The sequence below is a fragment of the Notolepis coatsorum genome (genome assembly GCF_963971535.1).
Source record: "Notolepis coatsorum genome assembly, chromosome: 1".
NCBI classification, from domain to species: Eukaryota; Metazoa; Chordata; class Actinopteri; order Aulopiformes; family Paralepididae; genus Notolepis; species Notolepis coatsorum.
This window is the reverse complement of record NC_140165.1, coordinates 64,753,626-64,781,256: the sequence shown is the minus strand read 5'-3', so window position 1 is coordinate 64,781,256 and position 27,631 is coordinate 64,753,626. Positions and strand designations below refer to the sequence as shown.

The 27,631-nt window shown below is 44.6% G+C and overlaps 1 protein-coding gene and 1 long non-coding RNA gene across 2 annotated transcripts in view; one reads left to right on the top strand and one right to left on the bottom strand.

Annotated features, from left to right (window-relative positions):
- Positions 1–27,631, bottom strand: part of LOC311235920 (voltage-gated delayed rectifier potassium channel KCNH8-like) — a gene marked incomplete at its 3' end in the record, with an annotated part of 374,679 nt that overhangs the window by 169,702 nt on the left and 177,346 nt on the right. Inside the window, exons 8-9 of the mRNA XM_084323448.1 lie at positions 16,050–16,249; positions 893–1,142 (exon numbers count right to left, since the gene is read on the bottom strand). Coding sequence (XP_084179574.1) covers positions 893–1,142; positions 16,050–16,249 — 450 coding nt within the window. The remainder of the gene's footprint in view (positions 1–892; positions 1,143–16,049; positions 16,250–27,631) is intronic.
- LOC311224818 lies at positions 24,952–27,582 on the top strand. The gene is made up of 4 exons (XR_014619471.1): positions 24,952–24,996; positions 25,228–25,297; positions 25,649–25,803; positions 27,426–27,582. It is a non-coding gene; the product is annotated as an uncharacterized lncRNA (long non-coding RNA).

Below are 27,631 nucleotides of genomic sequence, written 5' to 3'. Positions count from 1 at the left end.
ATCACCGCAGAGACTCTGGGATTGAATCCAGCTGTCAGCGGTACCTCCGGCTTGATCAGTCGTCCCTACTAACTCAATTGGCAGTGTTAGCGGGTGGGAAGCCGGTGGGGTATGTGTCCTGGTCGTTGTAAACTGCGACTCCTACTGGTCGGTCGGGGCACCTGTTCAGCAGGGAGGGGATCTGGGGGGAAATAGCGTGAACCTCCGCACGCGTTACGTAACGTTCCCCCAGTGAGCAGTGTTGCGTTTCTAAATTTCAAAGCTGGTTGCACAGTGTTTTAATGACGCCACGTGCATGCACGCTCCCGGGCGCATGCGCGTGCTCCCGCGCATGCACATAAATGTTCCCTCACATAAGCACAGACTAAAGACAGTGCCTAATTGCCTCTACAAATGGAATGTAACACATTTCATTCACAAGTTTTGTGTGAATGTATCTGAGAACGTATTTGAACACACCTGACGACCGGCGCTATTGTTATGCAAAGTAGCCAGGTGGGTACTTAGCGAGTTGGCGCATCAGTCGAGTGCAGCACATTCCTGTGTGCACGCGCGTGCACATCCGTGCATGTGCGTGCGCGTGCTTCTGCTCACAGAGCCGGTTGCACAGTGTGCAACCCCGTCCCACGAGCAACGCACCCCAGCCAGTGAGAGTCCTCGCTGTCAGGTGAAAAGAAGCAGCTGGCGACTCCACATGTATCGGAGGAGGCGTCTGGTAGTTCTACACCCTCCCCAGGCCAACAGTGGGGCAATGCGCGCAACGACCAGGAAGGGAATTGGCATAACGACTAAAATTGGGATGGGTGACAAATACAGAAAAGTCCAAAAATAAATAGAATAAAAAAAATAAGAATAAAAAAAAATGTATAAAGTATTTCTACTTCTTCCTTACCCAGTATAGCGAGCACAGTGTTGTCCTTCAGGACCTCCATGGAGCCGGAGCAGACAAAGTAGATGGCTTGGAGGGCGTCTCCCTGGCGGATGAGGAACTCCCCCGGAGCACAGAAGGACGTCTTGATGATGAGGGAGAGTGAGCGCAGGCACCCCCTGCTGGCTGACTCGAACAGTGACAGCTGGAGCACCTCCTTGTTGAGGTGCATGGCGATGTCCGCCCTCAGCTCGTCTGGGAAGTCCTTCAGGAGCTGCAGAGGGTGTAGACGGAGACGGTATGGAAGAGTTAAGAGATACCTGGTGAAATGACAATGAAAAAACGTAACACCTAATAAAGCTGAATATCAGTGTTTGGTTCGGGTAGGGAGGAGGGAAATACTCCATATTGTGGTGACGCACTTGGGACATTTAGGCGCAGTTTAGACGGAAACGCTCGTGGGTGAATCCGGCAAAATATTTTTTTGGATGTGCCTTTTGTTCATACGGCAACAGCGTTTTTGCCGTAGAGAATCCGCAAAAAAGTGAAACCACCTTCCTGGGTGGAAATCCTAGAAACGATACACCTTCGCGCTATCATCTGAACAGTCAAACCACATAAAACTATGACAAAAGGGTTCTCAAGGCTCTTGGCGCATACTGCTTACGTCACAGGCATGCGCCAGTACCAGTAGCCTAGAAGTGTAAACAAAGCGAACAAGCATGTCTGATTCTATCCACAGAGATCACCTGAAGGCTACATTGGCAGTACTTTTAAATACACAAGAATCAGTCCAGCGGCTATCACAACTATTAGTGACTGGAGACACTGTCTGTGTGTGACTCTGCTTTGGTCCAATCACATTCCCCCACCCACAGTCTGCGAATCAGAGTAGGGCGGGTCTTCACAGCATCCTTGGTTGTCTCAACGACCTGAGGCAGTGTAGCGTATGGGTTAGCCGGGCTCCGTTGTCTCGAGTCGACTACACTTTTACAGCCTCGTCTGCACGAAGAATTCCCTCCCAAAACACTAGTCTAAACGCAAAATTAAAAGTGAGACCGCAAGACGACTTCTGCAGTTTCTGTTCAGACTCTCTCCATCTAAACATAACCTTAGATACCAAATTATATGAGCAAAGTTACTGGGTTCATAGTGCAGAAACAGAGGATTCTGGGAAACTACTTTCTGGTGTTGTTTACATTGTTATACATCGTGTAGCTCTGCTCTGCGTCTATTGCAATACTCTTCATATCCAGTATTGATACTGAATAAATTCTCACATGCACCTTTACATACCATCATCTGTCTGGCCACACCCCCATCCGCTCCCTACATAAGCAGGGGTGTGGCCATACCATCAGCTCCTTCTTCAGTTTTCACCACCTCAAGTGCCTGCAAAGTACCACACTTTGAAGTTTGCTGGATTTTTTGAAGAAGTCGGAGCTGCGTTGACATTATCTCTTGTTTTTTTCTCTCTCTCACAATTTAAGAGAAAAGGGCTAAGTTATAATGTCTTCTTTGAGGGGTTTGAACGCTAGCAACGTCACCCTTCACCAGAGGTTCTCCATTGCCGCCTCCGCCGTGCATCTTGGGGCCGGACTGACTCCGCGGTCGTGGCAGTCAGTCATACCCGATCGGCGTCTGGTGGATAGTTTGCCTCTCCGAGGAGCTGGTGTACCAAGGCCGTCTCCTGTGAGATGGCCTGGTTCCTGCTCTGGTTCTCCTGCCGCCGAGGGGCGGTCGGCCGATGGGCTGACGGCTCCTCTGCTCTTCGCCTCTGCTCGTTCCCGTCGTAGGAGGGTGGCTTGCAGAGGCGACCGGCCTGGTTTTGGTGAGCTGCTGGAGCCAGATGAGGGTGCTTCTGCTTCTCCGTGGCCGATGGAAACGGAGGATTTCATGGTGGGAGCAGAGGCGCTCTTATTTGACGCCCCGGTGGGAACGCATCACTCTCCCCCTCAGGGTGTGGCAGGGGGTGGTATGTCTCCTTGGGGTCCCTCGTACTCCGGTGTTGGGTTAGAACCTCCGACTCGGCGACGAGATGCCCTACTATCAGCCACATCGGATGGTGGCACTACAGTGAGTGGTAGCCTCTCGTATGTGAGGGACGCAAGCTGTGTGGAGGACGGTGCGCATGGGGAATTATGTGCCTTGTTCCCGTCGCTAATGGCGTGCCGCTGCCGCAGCCAATGCCTGCCCCTGTCCCCGATGACTTGATAGGTCATCTATGGCAACGTCGTCCTGTGAGGGAGACGGGCGTTGTCTGCCCATTCTTCCCCTCAATGGAGGCCTACGTGCGTCAGGGACAGGTGATCTCCCACGTCACTGGCCTTACCCCCACCTACGTGCAAGTCACGCGGGTGGCGGGTTTGGTCGAGGGAATGAAGGAAGGGGTGCCTCGGCTTGATAGACCGATGGTGTCTCTCATTTGTCCTGAGGTGGTGTGGGAGCCGTTGCGGAAGCCGGTTCCCTACGGGAAATCGGCTAGGCAGTTGGCCAACTAGAGTGACCAGTCATTTATCGCCTCGACTCAAAGCCTAGCTGCGACGTCCAACATTGCGCAGCTAGCGCACTTTATGTCAGGGATGATGGCGGGCGGTACGGTGCCGGACGAACAACAACAAGTCCTGCACGCCCCGGCGGCTGGAGCCATCCTGCATCTATTACAGCTGCAGGCAATTGCCGCCGGGAAGATACGCGCCCTGGCCACTCTGTCCCAGCGCCACCTTTGGCTGGAGCAGGCGCGGGTGCTGGAGAAGAAGAGACTTCCCCTGCTCACGGCCCCCCTCTCCGATGCTGGGCTCTTTGAGTCGGCGATTCAGCTGATGACGGCAGCCTGCAAGGACATGGAGGAGGAGCGTGCGGTGCTCCAGCCCCATTTCCCCCCACACGATGTCGCCGGTGGGGTTCAACAGAGGCCATGTCGTCGGGGACCCGCAACCGTCACCACCGCCACCACCACCGCCACTGCTGGTCCTTCGATCCAAGAAAGCCAGGAGGAAAGAGGGTGCCTCGACCGCCGCAGCCAGCCAACCCACGCCCGGAGGTGACGGTAGGGATCGTCGTGACCAGGCACCCCAGTACCGTCCCTCCGGGCCTAAAGCGCTCCGTGGGGGCAAGCAACAAGCTGCTCGTGGCAGGCGCCGCTGAAGTGACTTTCCCCCCCTGTTTACCCCTGTTCCCTTCCCCACCCCAAATATGATTTTGTACGTAAATAAAAAGTCCTTCCTAGGAGGGACTGTATTTTTTGTTACAAACTGTGTGTTTATTCACTACATATGTTGGGGATACGATGTGTAGAACCTTCGCCTAGTTGTGGGGTTGATAGGAGAGCTAGACTTTTAGTCTTTAGCTGGTCGCTACATATATATGTGTCCTTAGCAAGGCCTGTAGCTAACACTCGGTCGAAAGGTTTTTTTCTTCCTCGTCCTGAAGAATTATGTTTCTTCCTATAGTGGTGAAGGTTTAGTTGTGTGTTCTGTTACGTTGAAACAGTGGCATTGAGCCACAACACTGTAGTGTTGGCCTACAGAAGTACTCGTGTGTGTAGTTGTACCACAGTCTTATAGACCTCTCTCTCTCTCTCTCGACCTTCTGTGTTTTTTCTTGAAACATAAAACACTGGTGTCGTGTTCACACATAAACCTTGGCCTTGTTATAAACCCTGTTCGCAGAGGTGTTGTCGTCTGTGGCTAGCATGCGTTGGGTTAGCTTATCCTGTTAGGATATACGCTGTTTCATTAGCATGCTGGCTACATAAGGTATCATGTGGGGGTAACCGAATAAACCCCTCCTTCCCTCTTTTCTGATTAGTCTGGGGGTTTGGCCCTCTATCATTCGGTCCTACCGCGGTGATTGGTCAGTGCGGCACGGGGTAGTGAGGGGGGGGGGGTAGGGAATTCCCTGACTCCTCGCCTATCATGGTCGGTTGAGTCATGGGATTCCCCCAGCCATAGAATACGTCACTGGGCACGTTTCTATTGGTCGCTGACTTCCGTGAGTTCTTTACAGGCCCCATGTGTGGTTCTCTGTTATTGTCAAGTTGGTGTTGCGGTGCGTAGGAACTTAAAGGGGAACTATCTTATAAATTGCCTTTTTGAGTGTTTAGCATTGTTTCCTAGCTATGTGAACTTATATTAATATGATCTATGTCTCTAATTCTCATATTGGCGCATTCTTCCAATTCTCCTCTCACAATATTCACCCTCACTGAACTGAGTCATTTGAAAATGTGATGATTTGTGATGTCAGAGAGACACCGCTGCATGTTAATGTGGCTGTGTGGCATCAGGTACAAGATGAGCTGCACACAGTGGTTGGAGCCCAGCCTCAAAACGGCTCGAGATCTTGAGGTAGAAAAATGCTGTTTTTGAGGACTTGATTAGAAATACAAAACAACGAATAAAAAATATATATATATATTACAGAGGTGTTCCATAGACTCACAGGAATTGTGTAAAAGTGCCCAAATAGTGAAAGAAATAGTAAAATAGTTCCCCTTTAAGAGTTATGCTACGCTCGATATATATGTAGCTTGAGCCTTTTGGTCACGTGGCTCAATGTTACATAAACTTTTCAAATTGTTGCTCACGTGGGAAGTCTCTCTGGGGGTTTCCCGTCCCCTCCTTTATGGAGTAGGTTGACGGGGTATTGTTTAGGGATTCCCTGACTCCTCGCCTTAATGGTCTGTTGAGTCATGGGTTTCCCCCCGTCATAGGGTACGTCGCTCCCCGTCCCCTCTTTATGGAGCATGGTTGACGGGGTGTTGTTTTCCCTCAGCTGCGTCACATGGGACCCATGTCCGTATTTTTTTCTGTAAACAATATATATATAAAAAAGCGGCTTCTTGTCGTTCTCCCAAGCGGCTTGGAGGAACGGTATCTGGTGTCGTGTTAGACTATCCATTGATATGTTTTGGGTCTCGACGTGTACATAGTGCTGTCCCTGGGTGTTTCTGATAGGAACCACGCATGGGCTTGCGCGCCTTGGTTGCTCATCATTGAAACGCCGTTTTTATGGGGCAACTGGGATGGAGTTTGTCTCTTCCGAGCGCCAGTTTACTAGGTTTGTCATGACGAATTCTCGTTCATATCTGGGGGATGTTAACGGAATAGATCAAAGCATAGGTAGAGGGGTCTCACACCTTTGGGGTGGGCCACCGAGCGCGGTACAAAAGGGACCGTCTGGGTGGCGCCCTCTATAATGTTTTGGATCGACACGCGTACCTACCCCTCACCTAAGGGTTGGGGATGGCGGCGTGATTAGGCCACAGGACTGATTCTGGTCACGCCGGTCCAGGTCAGTTAACCCGTTGTCCGCCGGGGCGCAGATCTGCTGTTCTGGGACCCTGAGGGACTTGTGCTTTTTTCGGGGGGGAAAATGCCGGGTCGGCCCGGGTGTTGCAGGGTTTGACATTATGGAGATATTCGTGGTTGTGTTACTACGTATTACCCCTCATTGTTGCTTGGTCCATGTTGTGTTGTACCTTGCGCTGTGCTAAGGGAGCCTGGTCCTTCTCCATTCTTTTTCGCCCCTCTCTTCTTCTGCTTAAGCATGGCTGGGAGGGGGCTGTTGAGGTGATTCTTATGGAACTCCTCTGGCAGCCCTGTGTACATCCCGGTCCGCCGGGCCCGGTTCGAAATAGTTTTTTCGTCGACCCGTAGGCCTGGGTTAACCCCTTTTTGAAAACTGAAACACTTGTACTGCGGTATAGCCAGTGTATACCCGCAGTTGTGTTTTGAAGTTTTTTCTTGAGGGGTTATAGGAACAACCGTCTCATGTTAGAACCAAGGATGTGGTTGATTCCCTGATGTGTTGGTACCGGAGTCAACTCTCGGGGTAGGCCGGGTTTGGCCCTGTCTACTTGTGAGTGTGCCCCCGCACTTTTCATGACGTCTGCCAATCATGTCAGCCTTCTCTGCCTCGGCCCCTCTAGAGAGTCGAGGTTTTTTTTGTGGAGGCTGTGACATGGTGCACAACAATGCCAGTATACGCCCCTTCCGCCGGGGTGCTGTTTCAGCAGACCCCTTTGGCGGCTGTCTAGTCCGCAGTGCTCCAGGCTCAGGTCGAGTGGCCTGTTGCCTGGATTGAGGGATCGACCTCTTTTGGGGGTCGTCTCCCCGGTGCGCTGCCTGCTCCCGCTGTGGGTGTAGCCTTTTGAGTGCTTCGAGCTTACAGCCATACCAACCTGAACACGCCCAATCTCATTCGATTTCGGAAGCTGTGTAGGTTCAGGCCTGGTTTGTACTTGGATGGGTGACTGCCTGGGTATACCAGGTTTAGTGAGCTAGGCGGCGTGCTGTAGGGGGGAAGGGCCTGCTCTTGGATGGGCCCTGTCCGAATATGCTGGCGATGTGGGGGGCGGTGTCACTAGTGACCGCCTGGTGAGGTCTAGATGCTGTGGCGTCATTGGCCTCTCCAGGCCCCCTTCTTCCGGGGGGGTCCCTTCTGGGTCTGGGTCCTCCTTCGCGCTCCGCTGCTACGGCCTTGCCACGGGGTTGGGCTTTTGCTCTTGACCCTGTGATGTTAGGGGTGGTAACAGGGGTTTGTTCCTTCCGTTCGTTCCCTAGTGGCATGCGGGTTGTGCGTTTGTGTAGTTGTGGGTACGCCCCACGGTCTGCTCACCCTGTGCGTTGAGTTGCTGAAGTCTCCTCTTCACGCAGTCGGATCCGACACCCTCCCGTCCTCCGCTAGGGGGGTTCGGGGGGCTCGGGTCCTCCCCGGTTCTGATGGTTGTGGGGGGCCTCAGCGGGTACATTTGTCGGGCTCCGCTCTGCTCAGCTCCTGTGTTGCAATAGACGCAGAGCGGAGCTACACGATGTATAACGTACGGTTATGTATATAACCATAGTTATATGAGTGTAGTGACGCTCTGGGTCGGACTCACTGAGGACCCCGTGATCTTGCCTTGTGGTGAAAGACTTCGGAAGGAGCTGATGGTATGGCCACACCCCTGCTTATATAGGGAGCGGATGGGGGTGTGGCCAGACAGATGATGGTATGTAAAAGTGCATGTGAGAATTTATTCAGTATCAATACTGGATATGAAGAGTATTGCAATAGACGCAGAGCGTCACTACACTCATATAACTATGGTTATATACATAACCGTACGTTAGCTGTTGGTTGTAGCCATTCATTGCAATTTCCGTCATTGTATTTATATTTTGGGAGGTTGCTAACGGAGCAGCTAATGTTAGCGCTACCATCTACGCTGCAGCAATCAAGCATGAGTTAAACAATATGGCCTTTCGCATGTGGCATCAAGAAGAGCTATAGCCAAGGAATGGTAATTGTGTGCTGTTAAGAGGCTGAATACAGCTTTGAATGAACAGTAGAGGTTGTCCCGGCCCTATGAGTGACATTTCATATTGAAGACATGCCATAAAGACATGCAGAAGTAATCAACCTCTCCAAGCTCTGTCTCAGATGGTTTTCGCTGTTGCCTTCTGGCCGCCGTTATGACGTTCTGTTGAGTAGGACCAACCGTTACCCTAAATATTTTGTCCCCTCGGCTATCAGACTTGTAAACACAGACAGTAGTCATTTTAAGTAGCCTACACACCAGTGGCGGCCGGCCGATAGTGGGCGCTAGAGCGCCGCCCTCCCTGGTTAAAAGAAGAAGAAGAAGAAGAAGAAGAAAATATATATATATTATTTTTTTTGGGCCCTAGAAATAAAATAAACATGTTTAAAATTAATAATATTTACTCATTTGAAGTATGTTTGTGTTTCCAATGCACAATATAACGTTAATATATCAAATATAAATAATTGTTTTCATTAACAGGAAGTTACTGTCTGATAAAGAATCATACCGCGTCTATACTTTCCGTAGCCGCATTTCTCTCGGGCTAGACGCAATAGCGCTTACAGTGGGCGTGCACTGGTTTCATCGCTGTATCCGTCGCAGCCAATCAGTGCGTAACGCGCTGTGAGTTGAAATATGATGTATTATGATGGAAGCCGGGCGCGTTTTCAAGCGGTCTATATCATCTAAGCAAGCAGCGTCTATACTTTCCGTAGCCGCATTTCTCGGAGACGCTCTCTGATTGGCCGACGTCAGTTTCTACACTGTAGCCACTCTTTGAAGTTGGTTAAGGTTAGAGTTTGTCTTAGAGCGTGACGGCAAGTTCTTTCGACGGTTAAGCTTAGGCACTCTTTCAAAGTTGGTTAAGGTTAGAGTTTGTCTTAGAGCAGGGCGATAGAACGGCAGGTAGTTTGCAGGCTGTTCGACGCGAAAATGGGCAAAGACAGTAACATCACAGTATTGTTGTGTTGTGCTAACAATAAGCTATCTGGACAGTGGATATACATCAACAGTCTGGGACTGTGGGACAGTGGACATATACACTTTATCAAGCCCTCCTGGACCACGTTTCAACTAAACAGTGAGTTAATGCGGTCTCTCTCTCTCTCTCTCTCTCTCTCTCTCTCTCTCTCTCTCTCTCTCTCTCTCTCTCTCTAGCTGTTGTAGTACTAGTAGCTAACGGTGTGTGGCCTGGACTTGTTGCCGGCACCGCTATGGTAAACACCACTCTGTAGTGGGACGTGTATTGCCTTCTTTTTCCCTTCTCTCTTCGTATGAGAAGAGGAAAACACAGCGGCTGTCTGAAGTGTTGGCCTGTATTGCTTTTCTCACGTTGTACAGTTTTTCAGTGGTAGCCGCATAGCTTGCTTCTGCATCAGCTAATGGTTAGCGATAGCCGGGTTGAGCTAACTGTTAGCCAGTTAGCTGTTTAGCTACGATGTTAGCTGCCGGCTGCGCTCGGCTGGGAACGTTAGTTTGATGCTATCAGTTAGCCTAGAGTTAGCTGTTAGCTTGTGCTACGACCATTGGCATTAGCCGTGAGAATAGCAGGGGGCCCTGGCACTCTGACTACGACATCATCTTTGACAGAAGATGTAGTCGGGCCTGCACCATGACAAGGCCCCGGCCATAGCTTCTTTTTGTCCCGCCAGCGAGAGGCCTTTCGTCAACGTGGAGACCTGTGTTGCGGCCTTTCGCCCTGCGTTCCTTGGTGCAGGTAAGATGTCCATTGGACATTACCCCACTCTTCCTTCCTTCCCCTCCCGAATGTTTTGTTAATAACGATGTTTTTTTCCAGGCAAAACATATGTTACTTCACAACATTTGGAGATACGACATGTGCTGTGTGTGAATTGTCTTGGTCGTTTGTGTAGCTTGGGTAGCGTTGGCCAAAGCTGTGTGTGGCCTGGTGTCAGTACCTGGCTACTCTATTTGCAGTTAGCCTATTTAGCTGATGTCGGCCCTTGGCTCCTTGCTACTTTGTTTTCTCTGGTATAGACCCTCTTCTCTTTGGATTTAAGTGTTGATCTTTGTCCTTTTGGATCTATGTATATTCATGTTGCCTTTGTGAAGTTATCTTTTCCTTCTGTTTTGTTCTTCCATTAAAAGTTGAATATCCTTTAGGGGCTCATCTTTGCTTATCTCTCTCTCATACATGCTCTCTCTCTAACACACACACACACGACACACAGACATGCTCTCTCTCTCTAACACACAAACACACATGCTCTCTCTCTCTCTCTCTCTCTCTTTCTAACACACACAGTCTGCCTATGGCGGCCTTTCTCGATGGCTAGGCTGTGCTCGCTGAGTCTGTACCTAGTCAAGGATCTTCAGTCACAGTGCTCAGGTATTCTGCCACTGTGTACTCTCTGTTTAGGGCCAAATAGCATTTCAATTTCTTTCCAATGTGTCTCTCTCTCTCTCTCTCTGTACACTGTATATTGACTGTAGAACGGGAGCTCTCTCTCGCTCTCTCTCTTGCTATATGTTGACTGTATCCTAAAATCAATGTTCATTCCGATCCCAAAGACCGGAAAAGCCACAGAATGCAACAATTACAGGACTATCAGTTTGATATCTCATGCATCAAAAGTACTCCTGAAAATCATCAAGAACAGAATAGAACCCATAATTGAACATCAGCTCTCGGATAGCCAAATGGGTTTTCGCAAAGGAAAAGGAACAAGAGATGCAATCTGCCAACTCAGAATCATTGGTGAAAAATCGATAGACCAACAGAAGAAGCTGTATATTTGCTTCATCGATTTCACGAAGGCCTTCGACAGAGTTGAACATACAACATTGATGAGAACAATGGAAGAATTCAAAATACCAGTTTCTGACCGAAGAATAATTGCCAACTTATACTGGAGGCAGAAGGCTAATGTTAGAATAGGAAAGGAGAAATCAAGAGACTTCCCGGTGGAGAAGGGTGTAAGACAAGGATGCATCTTGTCCCCTGTACTCTTTAATATGTACAGTGAATCACTGATGAAAAAAGGTCTGAGAGGAGGGAAAGGAGTAAAACTTGGCGAAGAGAACATCACCAATATAAGATACGCGGATGACACTGCTATAGTCTGTAACTGTCAAGAAGATCTACAGGACATGATGAATAAGCTGAATGTCGAATGCAAAAACTATGGAATGTCACTAAACACAAAGAAAACTAAAGTAATGATCATTGAAAAAACACCAGGAACTGTTTGTAAAATACAGGTGGATGGAGAAAAACTTGAACAAGTGAAGGAGTACATGTACCTTGGAAGCTGGATCAGTGAAGGTGGAAGAGCTAACATGGACATTAAGAGAAGAACCGGAATTGCAAAGGGCGCATTCTGGAACCATAAAGAATTATTGAGAAGAAACATAAGTTGGAAAACGAAGACCAGGATTTTGGAAACGTATGTTATGTCAGTCTTTTCATACGGAGCAGAAGCATGGACGCTGAATGAAGAGGCAAAGAGGATGATAGACTCTTTTGAAATGTGGACACTGAGGAAGATGCTGAAGATAACATGGAAGGATAAGATCAAGAATGAGGAGGTACTGAGAAGAGCGGATATGCAAGGAGGACAGCTGCTGGAGAGGTTGAAAAAGAGAAAGATGGAGTTGTGCGGGCATGTTCTGAGAGGATCCAGCGGGGAGATGTTCAAGAAGGTGGTGATGGGGAAGGTGGATGGAAAGAGAGGAAGTGGAAGACCAAGAAGAGGCTGGGTAGACGATGTCTGTGATTGGAGTGGAGTGAGAGGCGGAGTCACGGAGTTGGAGAGAAGAAGTGGGGACAGAATGGGTTGGAGAGTGATAGGCAACCTTCGGAACGAAGAAGCCACCCAGCCTCGGGCAGCGCTATTATTTAAGAATATGTTGACTGTATGAAAAAAATATATATATATTATATATATATATATTTTTTACCTTTTGGGGGGGGGGGGGGGGGGGGGCCTCGCGTTTAAATCTCGCACAGGGCCTCGCATTTCTCCCAGGCGGCCCTGGGCACACCACATCATCAAGGACCACAGCCACCCAGCATCGATACAGGATCAGGGCTGCATGTACCACCAGACTCAAGGACAGTTTTTACCACCAAGCCATCAGGCTTCTCAACCTGCTTACCTGCTGTCTACACCAGCGGTTCTCAACAGGGGTTCCGCGGCACACAGGGGTGCCGCGGAGAGCTGCCAGGGGTGCCGCGAGATGCCTGGGAATGTTTCTTTAAAAATATAGAATGACAACAGTCTTATTTTGAAAATCCTGTAGCGGGTCTCATTTCTGCCCAAGCGCAGCTCCAGCTATAATAACTAGGCTCCGACAGCTAGCAACATTCAGGTCATTATGATACTCTTATTTTGAAAATCCGTGGTGTCGTGACTCATATCCGCTCTACAGCACACAGCCAATAAAATGCATCTCCACACAGCAGTAGCGTTCTGCCGTCTCAGTAGTAGCAGTAGCGTCTGTCTGGAACGCGGACATTGCAACAGACTCAGAGCAAGGATAGTGTTTTCGCGACCCAAAACAAATCCCTGCTGTTTTATTCCGCAACGGGTCAAATGCATATAACATGCTTTGCAATCCTTGCCATTCCTTTATCACCACGTCGTGTTTAAGACCGGAATTAATGCCCCGTTAGCATAAGCTAACAACAAGCTAAAGCCCTGTTCAGAGTGACAGAGAACAACAGAGTGGGGACTTGGAAGGAGGACTGGGAAGGAGGGGGGGGGGGGGCATTCTCCCTCTGTGTGAGTGCGTTTGAAAAGATATGATGAAGTCAGACGAGTATATTATATTGATAGTCAATGTACTGAGGGTGGACAGACAGATGATGTTGATATTTAAACAAAAGATACAATACAATGTATGCATGATCATGCAACATAAAACAATTGCAACTAAATAACACAAATACAATAGGCACATTTGTGACTGTTACAAATATAACACGTTTTATACTTGTGCTACAAGATTTTGGCCTGTGCTACAAAACTATCAACCTCTGTAGCACCAGTGCTATGTGCAAAAAAAGTTAACTACAGCCCTGCAACTATTTAACTAAACAAAATAGTCTATCTAGTGCTTCATGTGTATACAATAATTGCCTAATCTAATAACATGAACTAAAAAAGAAATCGATCACACGTTTCGTAAAGTTATTATAGAAACTTCAACTTAACGTCCGCGGCAGGCGTCATTACTTTTACCAACAGATTTTCCAACGCATTTCCAGAGCAGTCGCATTTGTGTGACATCACGGGTCCTATGTCCGTTATCAAGGAAATGCAAATCGGCTATCGCAATCGTCGGCGTGATAATAATCACTAAATGCATTCAGTGCTGGATCTAATCAAATGGATTTATCGAGACACGTTATGGAAAGTTCAAGACCGGACCACACAGCTTCTGAAAAGTGCTAATTACACGCTTCCGACGGCGATGGTCTACTTGCAGAACAAGTGAGTGTATCAGCCGCTGTGTTATAATTATTATGATAAAAAATGTAAATGAATGAATGAATGAAAACTGTATTTAACAGATACACAGTAAAAGGCACTCTGCAGGGATGTGATGTCATAATCAATCGTCACCTCACTAGAATAATATTTCCAACGTGAACCGCAAAGCTGAATTTTCACACAAAATGGACAAGTTTTTAACTCGTCCATCGAAACAGGTTACAGTTACCAATACCAATTCAGTACCTTCCAGTACCAATTCGACCGCTGAGATTGCCCCAGTCAAACAGTGCAGCTGCAATGTTGTGTTCTCATGCTAAACCAGACTGTTATTATGTTGTGTTCTCATGCTAAACCAGACTGTTATCAAGTTGTGTTCTCATGCTAAACCAGACTGTTATCATGTTGTGTTCTCATGCTAAACCAGACTGTTATCATGTTGTGTTCTCATGCTAAACCAGACTGTTATCATGTTGTGTTCTCATGCTAAACCAGACTGTTATCATGTTGTGTTCTCATGCTAAACCAGACTGTTATCATGTTGTGTGATCTTTTTCTGTATTTAAAAAAAAATACATGATTTTCTGTTTGAGAAATGGTCACACTATTGCTATATTTATTTATACATTTAGACCTGAAACGCCTGCTAATAATGCATTATATAGCCTGCATATACACACAAATGTGTTTCCCGGTTTCAATGGGTTAAATAAACGTTATTTTGAAAGCAAGCACTTTTGTCATCATTGTAGCAAAAATGACAGGACCGGAAAAGTCTTTATCGTGGTGCCCTGGGATATTTTATTGGACACAGGGGTGCCTTGGCAGCAGAAAGGTTGAGAACCCCAGGGCCCTGTTCCCCGTACCTGGTTCAACTAAGTCGATCAAGATGTCATTATCCAGATTCAGTTAACCCGATGTTTGAAGCCGGGATTTTCCTGTTCCTCGAAGGTGGATTCAGTCTCGTTAACTCAAGCCAGACTTGAGACCCAGGATAAGTGCGCGCGGCCGCTCCAGTTGAAAAGCCAGCACGTATCGATAGCAGAGATCCTGATTCTCTAGCGGCATTGATTGATTAATTGATTTAGAACTTTATTAACATATTGCAGTACGGCTCAATCGCCTCGCCGACAAGTTAAATGCGTTATCTATAGGCTAATTTTAAGTCCCTCATTACCTCAATCAATCAGATTATATTTCTTTAAACTTGCCTGCTGGATTGAATAATCAAATGAGATCTTGCTAGCGAAAATAATTAGTTAAACTGTTATACAGAATAACGATACGGCTCTCTTCCCATTGATTGATGTATGGTCGATCTTTTACTTATCTCCACTGTGGTGTAACGGGTTCTTCTTTTGACTTTCACGCAGACGACCGGGGTTCGAAACCTAGTCTTTTCCTTCTTTTTGCGATGTAGGAATAATTCAATTTGGTGCACGTTGAGAGCTATATAAAGAATGACATCCTCAATGCATGTAGATTTATAATATTTTAACTTAAAACTAGGCTACTTTGGCGTATAATCATTAATATTATATTCCAAAAAATTATATTGGAAACACAGGGTTTCGAACACCGGTCGCTGGGTTGCCAGGATTGAGCACTACCGCTGCGCCACTGTGCCAGATGGGATAAATTCATTGTTTATACATTAATGAACGAGAGACCCGTGTTTAGAATATTCTTTATTTTGAATGAAGTTTTATCTCTTTATCCTCATTCATTAATGTGACGTCAACGGCTCATTCAATTTCTCAAATCCGTCAAACAGCGTATCTCATCAGACATCTTAATCCCAGTTACAATTAAAATAACCACATAATGTGTACATCGCACAGAGCGAGCGCCACGGTATATATAACGTGCATTATTTAGGACAAAGTGAATTTAGTATCAGCATTTTGGGTCTATTTTACATTTCAAAAGCCCCCTCTGGAAGAATGGAGCACAAAAACGTAATTCAGAATGGTATAATGCAGATCGTAGACTGTGGGAATAATTTCAGGAAACGGGCTGTCACTTCTTTGCGGGGGCGTGGCGATGGTTCATTCGGCTAACTTGAACTTAAACCCTGCTTTCGACCAGGCTCAAACTTTTGGATCTGTTGTCATGGTGATTTGGACAATCCAGATTCGGGGAACCGGAAAGTCCGGCTTAAGTCAGACTTCACCGAAAGTTATCCGGCTAACTCAGTTATCCAGGTACGGGGAACGGGGCCCAGTCTACACTGTTTACATAAAAATGCAGCTATTGTAGACTGCTGCTATTGAACCTGGACTGCTACATACTCAATGTGCAATACTATTGTATACACTGGCCACTTTACTGTTACACACAAATCCAAATGTTCATATTATGTATATAGTGTTATTCCATTTGTATTAACTTGTATTAACTTGTGACACAAGCCTCTTACCTCGCCGGCGTCGATGCCGTTGTTGACGGACCAGGTGGTCTGGAAGCACTCCATCATGCGCTGCTCCAGGGCCTTGGGCATGCGGTGGACCCTGATGAAGTCCTTCAGGTCCTTGGTGCGCGTGTGGTAGAGGGAGCGCCGCGAGTACATCCTCTGGATGATGGCCGTCACGTTACCGAACACCACCGCGTGCATCAGCGCTGTGGGCAATCGAGAGAGAGAGAGAGCGACATGGTAAATGGACTGCGTTTATTATGCACTTTTATCCAAAGTGCTTTACAGCTTATGCCTCACATTCACTCACACATTAGCACACCGACGGCGGAGGCGACCATGCCAGGTGCCGACCTGCTCATCGGGAGCAGTAAGCATTTATTTAACCTTTATTTACCCAGGCAAGCAAGTAAGAACAAATTCTTATTTAATTTATTGTCAAAAGTATGCATAATGTTGTGTTAATTCCACCACAATAGATATGTAATGTTAATTACCTGTAATTATTCCGTTCTTTTGGGGGGGGGGAACCCTGCATATATCGGTATCGATTGATATCGGTATCGGAAATTAAGAGTTGGACAAGATCGGTATATTGGATATCGGTAAAAAAGCCAATATCGAACATCCCTAGTTTATTTCAGTGTGTTCAAACCTCTGTAACTCTGTAACCGACCTTTCCATCACAGTGGAAAATGTAGCTGTAGCCTCGTCCCCGACCGCCAAGAACCTTGGTGTTGTCTTTAACGACCGGCTGAACTTCTCCGCTCACATCGCTGCAACGACCAGAACCTGCAGGTTCCTCCTGAGCAACATCAGAAGGATCTGCCCCTTCCTGACAAAAGAAGCCATCCAACTCCTTGTCCAATCAACAGTCATGTCTCGCCTCGACTACTGCAATGCACTGCTCGCTGGTCTACCGACCACCGCCACCAAGCCCCTTCAACTCATCCAGAACGCAGCCGCCCGTCTGATCTCCAACCTACCAAAGTCAGCCCATGGTACCCCACTTCTCAAGGACCTGCACTGGCTCCCCATCGCCACACAAATTCGCTTCAAGGTCCTCCACCTGGCATATCGTGTGGCAAAGGGAACGGCTCCCGCCTACCTCCGGTCAATGGTCTCTAATTACACACCCTCAAGACCCCTCCGCTCTACATCCTCTGGCCGCCTCAGACCCACTCCTATCTGAGCACCAGGGGGGTCATCAAAGAGAAGACGCCTATTCTCGGTCCTCGCTCCACAATGGTGGAACGAACTTCCCACCACAGTCAGGACAGCCGAAATCTTTCGCCGTCGACTAAAAACACACTTCTTCAATCAATATCATTTTTTTTTTAAACACTAACATTCTTACTGTCTTATACTATCATGCACTCTCTTCTTTTACTACTATGCACTTATCACTGCAGCACCCAAGTTTCAGCACTGTTTGATGAACATTATACAATGGCATGCAAATTTCTCGATTCTGATTGGCTGAAACAGTCAAGTTAGACGTTGTTATTTATCACAACACACGCTTGTGATTCCAGAACCCGCCCACAACCGAATTACAATCACTTCGCCGTTCGTGGTTTTAGGAATGAAACCAAGATGGCGGACAATAATCTTTATGAATGGATGTATTGATAGCGTCATAACGACTAATTCAAAAACGATTCTGTCACATGGAATTTGTTAGTTGCTTACACAATGTTGGATTATGTAATTGGTTGGTCATGACTCATTGTTATACAAAATCTAAATCGTGCGAAGTGTGTTGTTAGATGCCATTCGTCAACATTTTTCAATCAATCAATAAATCAATCAATCAATCAATCCAATAAGACACGCTCACTTCATTCTTAGATGGCATGCCTTGAAACAGCGCACCTCCGAGCTGCTTCTATACACGGAGGCAACTTCTCTTATTTTCTTTTGGAACAACTTTTTCTGCGGATGGTTTTGTCAATAAATCTTCAATTAATGTGTGTTTATTGTATAGCAATAAGGTTGGATGAATGCGCCAATTGTATAAAAGCCATTACACCACTTGTAGTTGTGTGTTATGAGAATTAGAGCATGCCTAGGGGGGTCTAACGACCCTCGGCTGCGCCTCGGGCCTAACAACCACCCCTAGGCATGCTCTAATTCTCATAACACACTCCTGTGCGTGATGTAATGCTTAATTGTTACTCAGTTGTAAGAGTCATACCCTTCCTGCTGACCCTTAAGTCACTTTGGATAAAAGCGTGAGCTAAATGACAAAATGTAAAATGTAAATGTATTACAGTAGCACTCAGTGATTCTACAATGGTTCCAGAATAGTGACCAATTTACTTTCAGAATGTAATCGACTCTGTGTTTTATGCTAAATTTGCAGGACTGTTAAAGAGGTTAAGAAAAGAGTTGAACGATAATAATATCATCTACATTGCATTGTTTAAACATAGCTGGGATTGTGTATTTGTTTTGAAATGTGTTGTGATGGTGTCAGTGTCTGCCTGGCTGGCTGCATTTCTACTGGTGGCACAGGGATTTGTCATGGCGTGCAGCGCTCAAAATTCAATCTAGATGCACTTGGCTCTGTGCAGTGAAAATAATCTGTGTTTCAGAGTTTCAAGCCATTGGGAATAATGTGTTTCATATTCAGTCAATCATGCTTAGGTTGGTTTCCTTTGGGTGGGAACATTGTGGAATGGAACCCAACGTGAGCATGACATATGGGTAGCCTACTGTGTGAATACCGTCAACAAGAAAAAAAAGTGTGCTTGCATCTTTCATTTGGTCATTATGATGATTTTATTCAAATATCTAAAATAATTGACCTACATGCAATGCATTTCCAAAAAGAAGTTCCCCCTGCACTGTAGAGTGCACAACACACAATACCAAATTATTTCAAAGCCCTCCGAGACCCTCATTACATCCCACATGGAAATCGCAAGTTGGTAATCACGTGTATGAATATGTGTGTGTGTGTGTGTGTGTGTGTGTGTGTGTGTGTGTGTGTGTGTGTGTGTGTGTGTGTGTGTGTGTGTGTGTGTGTGTGTGTGTGTGTGTCTGTCTGTCTGTCCATAACAACAATAACACACCCATTTCTTATCTGATTTGGCTCAAAGTTGGTGGATATGTTGAAAGTCAACCAAATACCTACACTATTTAAGTGTTTTGAAATTGGTCAAATATTGATGGCCTAAATCGAGATCAAATGTATATAGTATTAGACCCAAGGACCAAGATAGCGACCAACTACAGGTGGTGACATGAGGTACAGTAGGAGATGTGAGTTGAGGTCAACTTGGACTACAATAATATATCATAACTAGACAATTCCGCGCGGGGGAAATTGTGAAAGTGTGGGTGACGCCTGTGCACCGCCGGCCAACGGGGGAGAGGGTCTCTCGCGAGTCTCTATGACAAACGGTTCAAAGGATACAAAAAGGGGGCCTGGCCTAAGGATCGGGGGAGTGGTCAACATAGACCAATCAAAGAGGATATCCCTACTGAGTGCAATGACACAACCCGCAAAACTATTACACTATTACACTATTACACACTATTACACTATTACACTATTACACACTATAACACTATTACACACTATTACACTATTACACACTATTGCACTATTACACTATTACACTATTACACACTATTACACTATTACACACTATTACACTATTACACTATTACACACTATTACACTATTACACACTATTACACTATTACACTATTACACTATTACACACTATTACACTATTACACTATTACACACTATTACACTATTACACACTATTACACTATTACACTATTACACACTATTACACTATTACACACTATTACACTATTACACTATTACACACTATTACACTATTACACACTATTACACTATTACACTATTACACACTATTACACTATTACACACTATTACACTATTACACTATTACACACTATTACACTATTACACACTATTACACTATTACACACTATTACTCTATTACACTATTACACACTATTACACACTATTACACTATTACACTATTACACACTATTACACTATTACACACTATTACACTATTACACACTATTACACACTATTACACTATTACACTATTACACACTATTACACACTATTACACTATTACACACTATTACACTATTACACACTATTACACTATTACACTATTACACACTATAACACTATTACACACTATTACACACTATTGCACTATTACACTATTACACTATTACACACTATTACACTATTACACTATTACACACTATTACACTATTACACACTATTACACTATTACACTATTACACACTATTACACTATTACACTATTACACACTATTACACTATTACACACTATTACACACTATTACACTATTACACACTATTACACTATTACACTATTATACACTATTACACTATTACACACTATTACACTATTACACACTATTACACTATTACACACTATTACACTATTACACTATTACACACTATTACACTATTACACTATTACACACTATTACACTATTACACACTATTACACTATTACACTATTACACACTATTACACTATTACACACTATTACACTATTACACACGATTACACTATTACACACTATTACACACTATTACACACTATTACACACTATTACACACTATTACACTATTATACACTATTACACTATTACACTATTACACACTATTACACTATTACACTATTACACACTATTACACACTATTACACTATTACACTATTACACACTATTACACTATTACACTATTACACTATTACACACTATTACACTATTACACTATTTCACACTATTACACTATTACACTATTACACACTATTACACTATTACACTATTACACACTATTACACTATTACACACTATTACACTATTACACTATTACACTATTACACACTATTACACTATTACACTATTACACACTATTACACTATTACACTATTACACACTATTACACTATTACACACTATTACACACTATTACACTATTACACTATTACACAATTACACTATTACACACTATTACACTATTACACTATTACACACTATTACACTATTACACCGAGTACAATGGCACAATCCGCAAGTCTCTACGACAAACGGTTCAAGAGATACACTGAGGGGGTGTGGCCTAAGGGGGCGTGGTCTAAGGATCGGGGGAGTGGTCAACATCGACCAATGAAAGGTGGTCAACATCGACCAATGGCACAATCCGCAAGTCTCTACGACAAACGGTTCAAGAGATACACTGAGGGGGTGTGGCCTAAGGGGGCATGGTCTAATGATCGGGGGAGTGGTCAACATCGACCAATGAAAGGTGGTCAACATGGACCAATGAAAAATGAAAGAGGATATCCCTACTGAGTACAATGACACAACCCACAAGACAGAGGGCGCTGTCCAGCAATTCAGTACTGCAACACAGTGATGGGCAATGATGGGTTAAAGTGGATGAGGTCATTGGCAGCTCAGCCACGAGCCACACAGCTGAACCAATCATGAGTGAGCCATGAGCCACACAGGTGAAGCAATCACTATGACTTGCATATTTTCTATCCAATGCATTTCTATGGAGGCAGATGCATGACTGCATTGTCACATTGATTAAAAGAAAACTATAAGAGATGAAGCGTTGTGACTCGCACAAGAGCACTACAATGAGTAGGCGAAGGGTTGTGCGCGAGATTGTGGCATTTGTGCGATATTGTGGCACTCCTTCGGCGATCGGAACAGAAGGCTAAAAATGTTTGTGAAAAAATTGATTTCTAGAGGGCGATTGCATGGCGGTCAATGGGGAGGAGAACCTTCAAACAAATGGTCGTCAGTTGAGATAGAAATGTCCAATTCCATTTATTTTTCTTTTGTGAGCGGGATGACAGCCGTGTCATCGTTTTGATGTGTTTGTTTTATTTCTACGTCCAAAATTGAGATCACACTCGCAATTCACCCAAGGTAGGGGGAAAAAGATTATTTCAGCTGCTACACTCTAAAATGCAATGCATTCCCAATGGGACCGAAATTTTACCGTTTAAAGTCGATTCGTAGCCAGACGGTGCGGTGAAACTTTTACGGGTTCGAAGACCGCAGTTGCCATAGGCAAGCCGCTCGTTTTGATACCTTTCACGTGTATGGTGCGCGAACGCTTACGTGTTGCAAAGTGTTTGAAACTCTAAATTGCACTGTATTTCCGAAATGTTACCGTTTAAAGTCTATTCGTAGCCAGACGGTGCGGTGAAACTTTACGAGTTCGAATAGCGTATCGAGTTGGAGCAAGCCGCTCGTTTTGATACCTTTCACGTGTATGGGGCGCGAACGCTCTGGCACGAGTGTGTTGTCAAAATCGGTGGAATAAATAAATAAATAAATAAAAAGAGTATAGATATGTATAGTGTGGGTTGCAACCTGGCTTCGCCAGGTCACCCACACTAACAAGTCTCCTCAGGTACCAGAGGAGAGTACTGGAGCACAACTACCATCTTTACCTTTCTTTATTAGGTACAAGAATGACAAAAACCTTTAGTCTTCATTAGGTACAAGAATTACCAATGTTTAGTCTTCATTAGGTACAAGAATGACCAACGTTTAGTCTTCATTAGGTACAAGAATGACCAACGTTTAGTCTTCATTAGGTACAAGAATGACCAACGTTTAGTTATGCTGGTGCTCTAAGGCGACATCTAGTGGCTGAATGTTATCTATAGCACCTTTAACCCTCTAAAGCTGAGTGTCGCGCCCATGCAACACTAGAAATGTTTTACAAAACATTAGATATCTTTGGAACTGTTTGTGGTAAAGACTCACTTTGAATTGTATCTGAATCGGAAGATTCTCTTCTCTCCGTTAAAACTGTATCTCTATTTTTTTAGGTCAAATATTGTATGCTCACACAAATGACTTCACACTGCACCAAAGTAAAGAGTAGGTTCCCCTAAATTGTAAAATGTATAACACTTGATCCTGACTCAAAGAATAAGCTCATAATTGGCAAAAATATAACACTACAGATACAGCGATGAATTGTCATTGGAGTCGACCAACGTTTGGGCACCGTATTAACGGTAACAATGACCAGCAGGGGCGCCCGAATACAGCTGGTGACAACTGCCCGACGCGCGTCTCTCATTCCATTTCATCAGAAGAAAGCGATCACAACGCTGTTAGTGTAATGCTTTTTGGAAACAATAAGTTTGTTTAACCTGTTCCACCCGTGGAATATTTTCTGAAAATCCGGCTAAAATAATAATAATGCAGGACCTGTTCGGAGGTCTTTAATTGGCATGCAATTATCCTCAACACACACACACACACACAGGGTTTATCTTATCGGGGGGGAAACCCTTGCGAGCACAGGGAGAACATGCAAACTCCACACAGAAAGGCCCGGGAGATACCCCACCTGGGTACCTGGCATCATGGAAACCTGGTCCCCAAGCGGGAATCGAACCCTGGACCTTCTTGCTGTGAGGCAACAGTGTTAACCACTACACCACCGTGCCGTGGAATATGGAATATTGCTCCACTTCTACAAGGCCCATTTGCATATTCTTGGTTAAGCCTTAAAGTGGAAATGAAGCAGTGCGATAAATACATATTCATAGCATCACATTAGTATTTAGATAAGCCACAGAAGAAATCACGTTATAAAAATAAGCAGTTTCTAAGAAAAAACGATTTGTTGTGTGCATTTCTGAAGCATTTATCATTATGGGCGTGGCCATTTTGTTGCTGACGTCATGGGGGTTGTTTGGTGTACACTGCTGGTTAGCTGCCTATAGTGAATGGGTCAGTAAGTAAATAAAATGTTGCCTACAAAACAACGGGACCGCGGTGGTTCTGTTTGTATTGCTCCTGGCTGTTCAAACTAATTTTACCATGTGATCAGGTCCCCGGCTGGTGCCAACTAGCTAGCCATCGCTCCCGAGAGCTAACGCCGGTCCCCGGCTGGTGCCAACTAGCTAGCCATCGCTCCCGAGAGCTAACGCCGGTCTGTCTGTCGAAGACCGAGGGAACCGCATCAGGCTTCAGCTGATTAGTGGTCTTCTGGACAAACCTTCCACCCCCAACAACATAATCCGAGGCAATGAAGTGTTCTCTGGGGATCTTCATTCCCTGTCCAACAGGCTGATCACGCCGCCTGAGTGCAGCCAGCCTGAGCCAACATGCCAACAACACTGTTTTTTTCACTGGTAGTTTGTGGAAATTAACCAACTTTCCTCTCTCTCACATGGTAAAATTAGTTTGAACAGCCAGGAGCAATACAAACAGAACCACTGCGGTCCCATTGTTTTGTAGGCAACATTTTATTTACTTACTGACCCATTCACTATAGGTAGCTAACCAGCAGTGTACACCAAACAACCCCCATGACGTCAGCCATGATGTCAGCAACAAAATGGCGGCGCCCATGTTGAAAACAGGGATATTATATTTGATTTTTCAGACAAATAAGATAGATTTCACATTTGATTATAGAACCCTGTCTTACACAAGGTACACAACAAACAAACTAGGATCACATTGCTCACTGCTTCATTTCCACTTTAAAGGGGAACTATTTTACTATTTCTTTCACTATTTGGGCACTTTTACACAATTCCTGAGTTTATGGAACACATGTGTAAGGTTTATTTAAAAAAAATATTTTTTTTCCTTTCTAATCGAGTACTCAAAAGCAGCATTTGTCTACCTCAAAATTTTAAGCCGTTTTGAGGCTTGGCCACGCCCATACTCTGAATGCGATTTGAGTGAAAGGGAGAGAGAGAGAGACCCCCACCTGTAGCTCCGCCCATACGCGTGCGAAAGTGAACTCGTAAACAAACATGGCGCACGCATATATTTTTGATCCGGAGAGTGACCCCGACTGCGACTCTAAACTTTCGGAGGAGGAGGACGAGATTGAACGACGAGGGCTTCAAGTTGTTTCTGAGTGGTGGGTAATGTATACTGTCTAACAACAGTCAGTAACAGTAACGTTAGTTAGTAGTTATTTATGACGTTATAGCGAGGTATAACGTTAGTTTTCTTTGGGTAAATTAGGTAGCATGCCCAACGAAAAGAGAAGCATAATGTTATATATTGCATCCACGTCTTACAAGTACAGTAGGAATTGTGTTGAATCTGTTCACTTTACAGTATATGCACTTTCGTTTATGCACTGCAGGTGTGTCTGTGGCAACTGTGCTCGAATGCCTACCGCGGTGGAGAATCTTTGTTGCCTGGAAATACCTCAGGTATTGATTGATTGATTGATTGAAAACTTTAGATTGCAGAATGGGTACAGTACAGCTCAATTACATAAGGGGATGCAGACCAGAGAAAGACTTTCGTCTTGTTTACATCAGGGTCCCCCATTTTCAATTCATCATAACATAAATGACATACAGGTAGACAGTACTGTTGCATCTAGACATTCATGACATACCAGATCTACAAAATATACAGTACTGTTTATGAGTAACATAAACTGGCTAACAGTTACAGAAAACATGCATCTGGCTAATGTCACATTCTTTAGATTGACCTTGAAGGATGAGGACAGGGTTTAGGGTGAATAAATGGACTAACTGTGTTGTTTTATATAGGTCAGGAGAAGATGTGACCAAGCACCGGAACCCCCGTTGTGCATGGTAGACCACCCAGGTTTGGAACCGGTCTGCCTAAACCGATATTCGCTGCAAATGGCAAACAACATTTACAGGGCAGATTATGGGTGTCTGCCAATCCGGGGCGTAAACAAGTATGTATAATGTAATAACAGTACAGCTGTATAATGTATTTGAATACTGTGTTGTGCATGAAGGAATGTCACTGTGTTGTACAGCACAAAACACAATTTATTTTACATTATAATACCAGCGAATATTACTTGTACATCATACAATTGTGTAATTGTAAATGAACAAAGGCAGTTGTGCAAATAGTGACAATTCAAGTATATACGTTGGCTTCCATAAACACATACTAATACTGGGAGGAATAAATCCACTACTATAAGAGGAGTAAATAGCACTGACTTGCCAAACACTTTTAATTATTAAATGGGGTAGTGTTTACAGTGTTCACGAGAATAGTCCACATGAAGGACCCAGTGTTGTGGCTTCAAGACGCATTGCCCAGTTGCCTCTGAACTCTGAGACAAGCTCACAAATTCCAACAGCATCTTCCATACACCACTAGCTTAGCTAGCTATATACATTACTCTACATGCTAATGTTACAACAAGTAAAAATATCTAGTTAGCAAAATATTTACCACAAAATAGTACAAATGCTATTTACTAAGGTTAGGTCATTGAAAATCAGCCTATGACTATTTAGAAAGCTTTACATCGGTTAACTGAGAGCTTATGATAAGGTGATGGAGGTAGCCGTTGTGTAATGCACATAGGATGTACAGTTTACAGGACAGGGTGAATTGAAGTCCACATCATTTGCTCGTATAACAAAATGCAGTTGTTTCAATGTAGGGAGTAAATGAGCCGGGGCTTTCCCTAAACAATGATGTGGGGTGCAGAGCGCCACCATGTGTTTATATACACACACAGCTCAATAAATTAGAACAGTGTAAAAGTCTATATATTTTGCAGTAATTTGTGCAAAAGGAGCCCCACCCAAGTACTGAGTGAACATACTTTTCAGAAGGCCGACATTTCTATATTACATTTCTCTTCAAACTCTCAAGATATTGAATTTTGGGCTTTAAGCCATAATCATCCAAATTAAAACAAATAAAGGCTTGAAATATTTCACTTTGTATGTAATGAATCTATAACCGAGTTTTGCTCGAATTACTGAAATAAAATAACTTTTCCACGATATTCAAATTTATTGAATATATACCGTATATATAAAAATCTTGGGGTTAGACAGACACATCATTGGGCAATAGTGATTGAGCCCAAAGCATGCGTCTCAATTTATTTTATAGACTTAGCTGGCACGGCCGGGTATCACCTTAATTCCACTGGGAATTCAAACAGACCTATATCAGTGGAATGCAAAATATCCCAACGCTGATAATAATAATAATAATAATAATAATAATAATAATAATAATAATACACTTTAGTTGTATAGCACCTTTCATACAAGGATTTGGACATTTACGGTGGCCAGTTTAGAATTGCAGCCTCCCGTAGGTGCTCTTTGAGAGCGGTTTTGAAGGTGGGTAGGGATTCACATTTTTTGTAATCTAGTGAAAGATTAAATCTCTATTCATTATGTACACGGACAGCTGCAGATCGCTTGATGACCAAAGGCATCTGGTTAAGTTTTCAGATGACACTGTCCTTGTATCCCTACTGCAGCGCTCCTTTTCATGGACCTTTTCATAAATAAAATACTACTTTTTCTTCTTTAGTCGTTTCAGATATGTAGCTTATCGAAGCTTTGTCAGCTGGTGCTGGGGTTTTCTGGGCCGCCACGTGAGGGTCGTCATTCCCTCTTGTGTGGTCCTTCGCATCCATGCAGAATACCCAGACGAGGAGGGGGTATACACTGGCTTCAGACCGCCGCCCCTTGACTAAAGAAAATAAAAACATTAAAAAAAACTCTAAAACCTTTGTG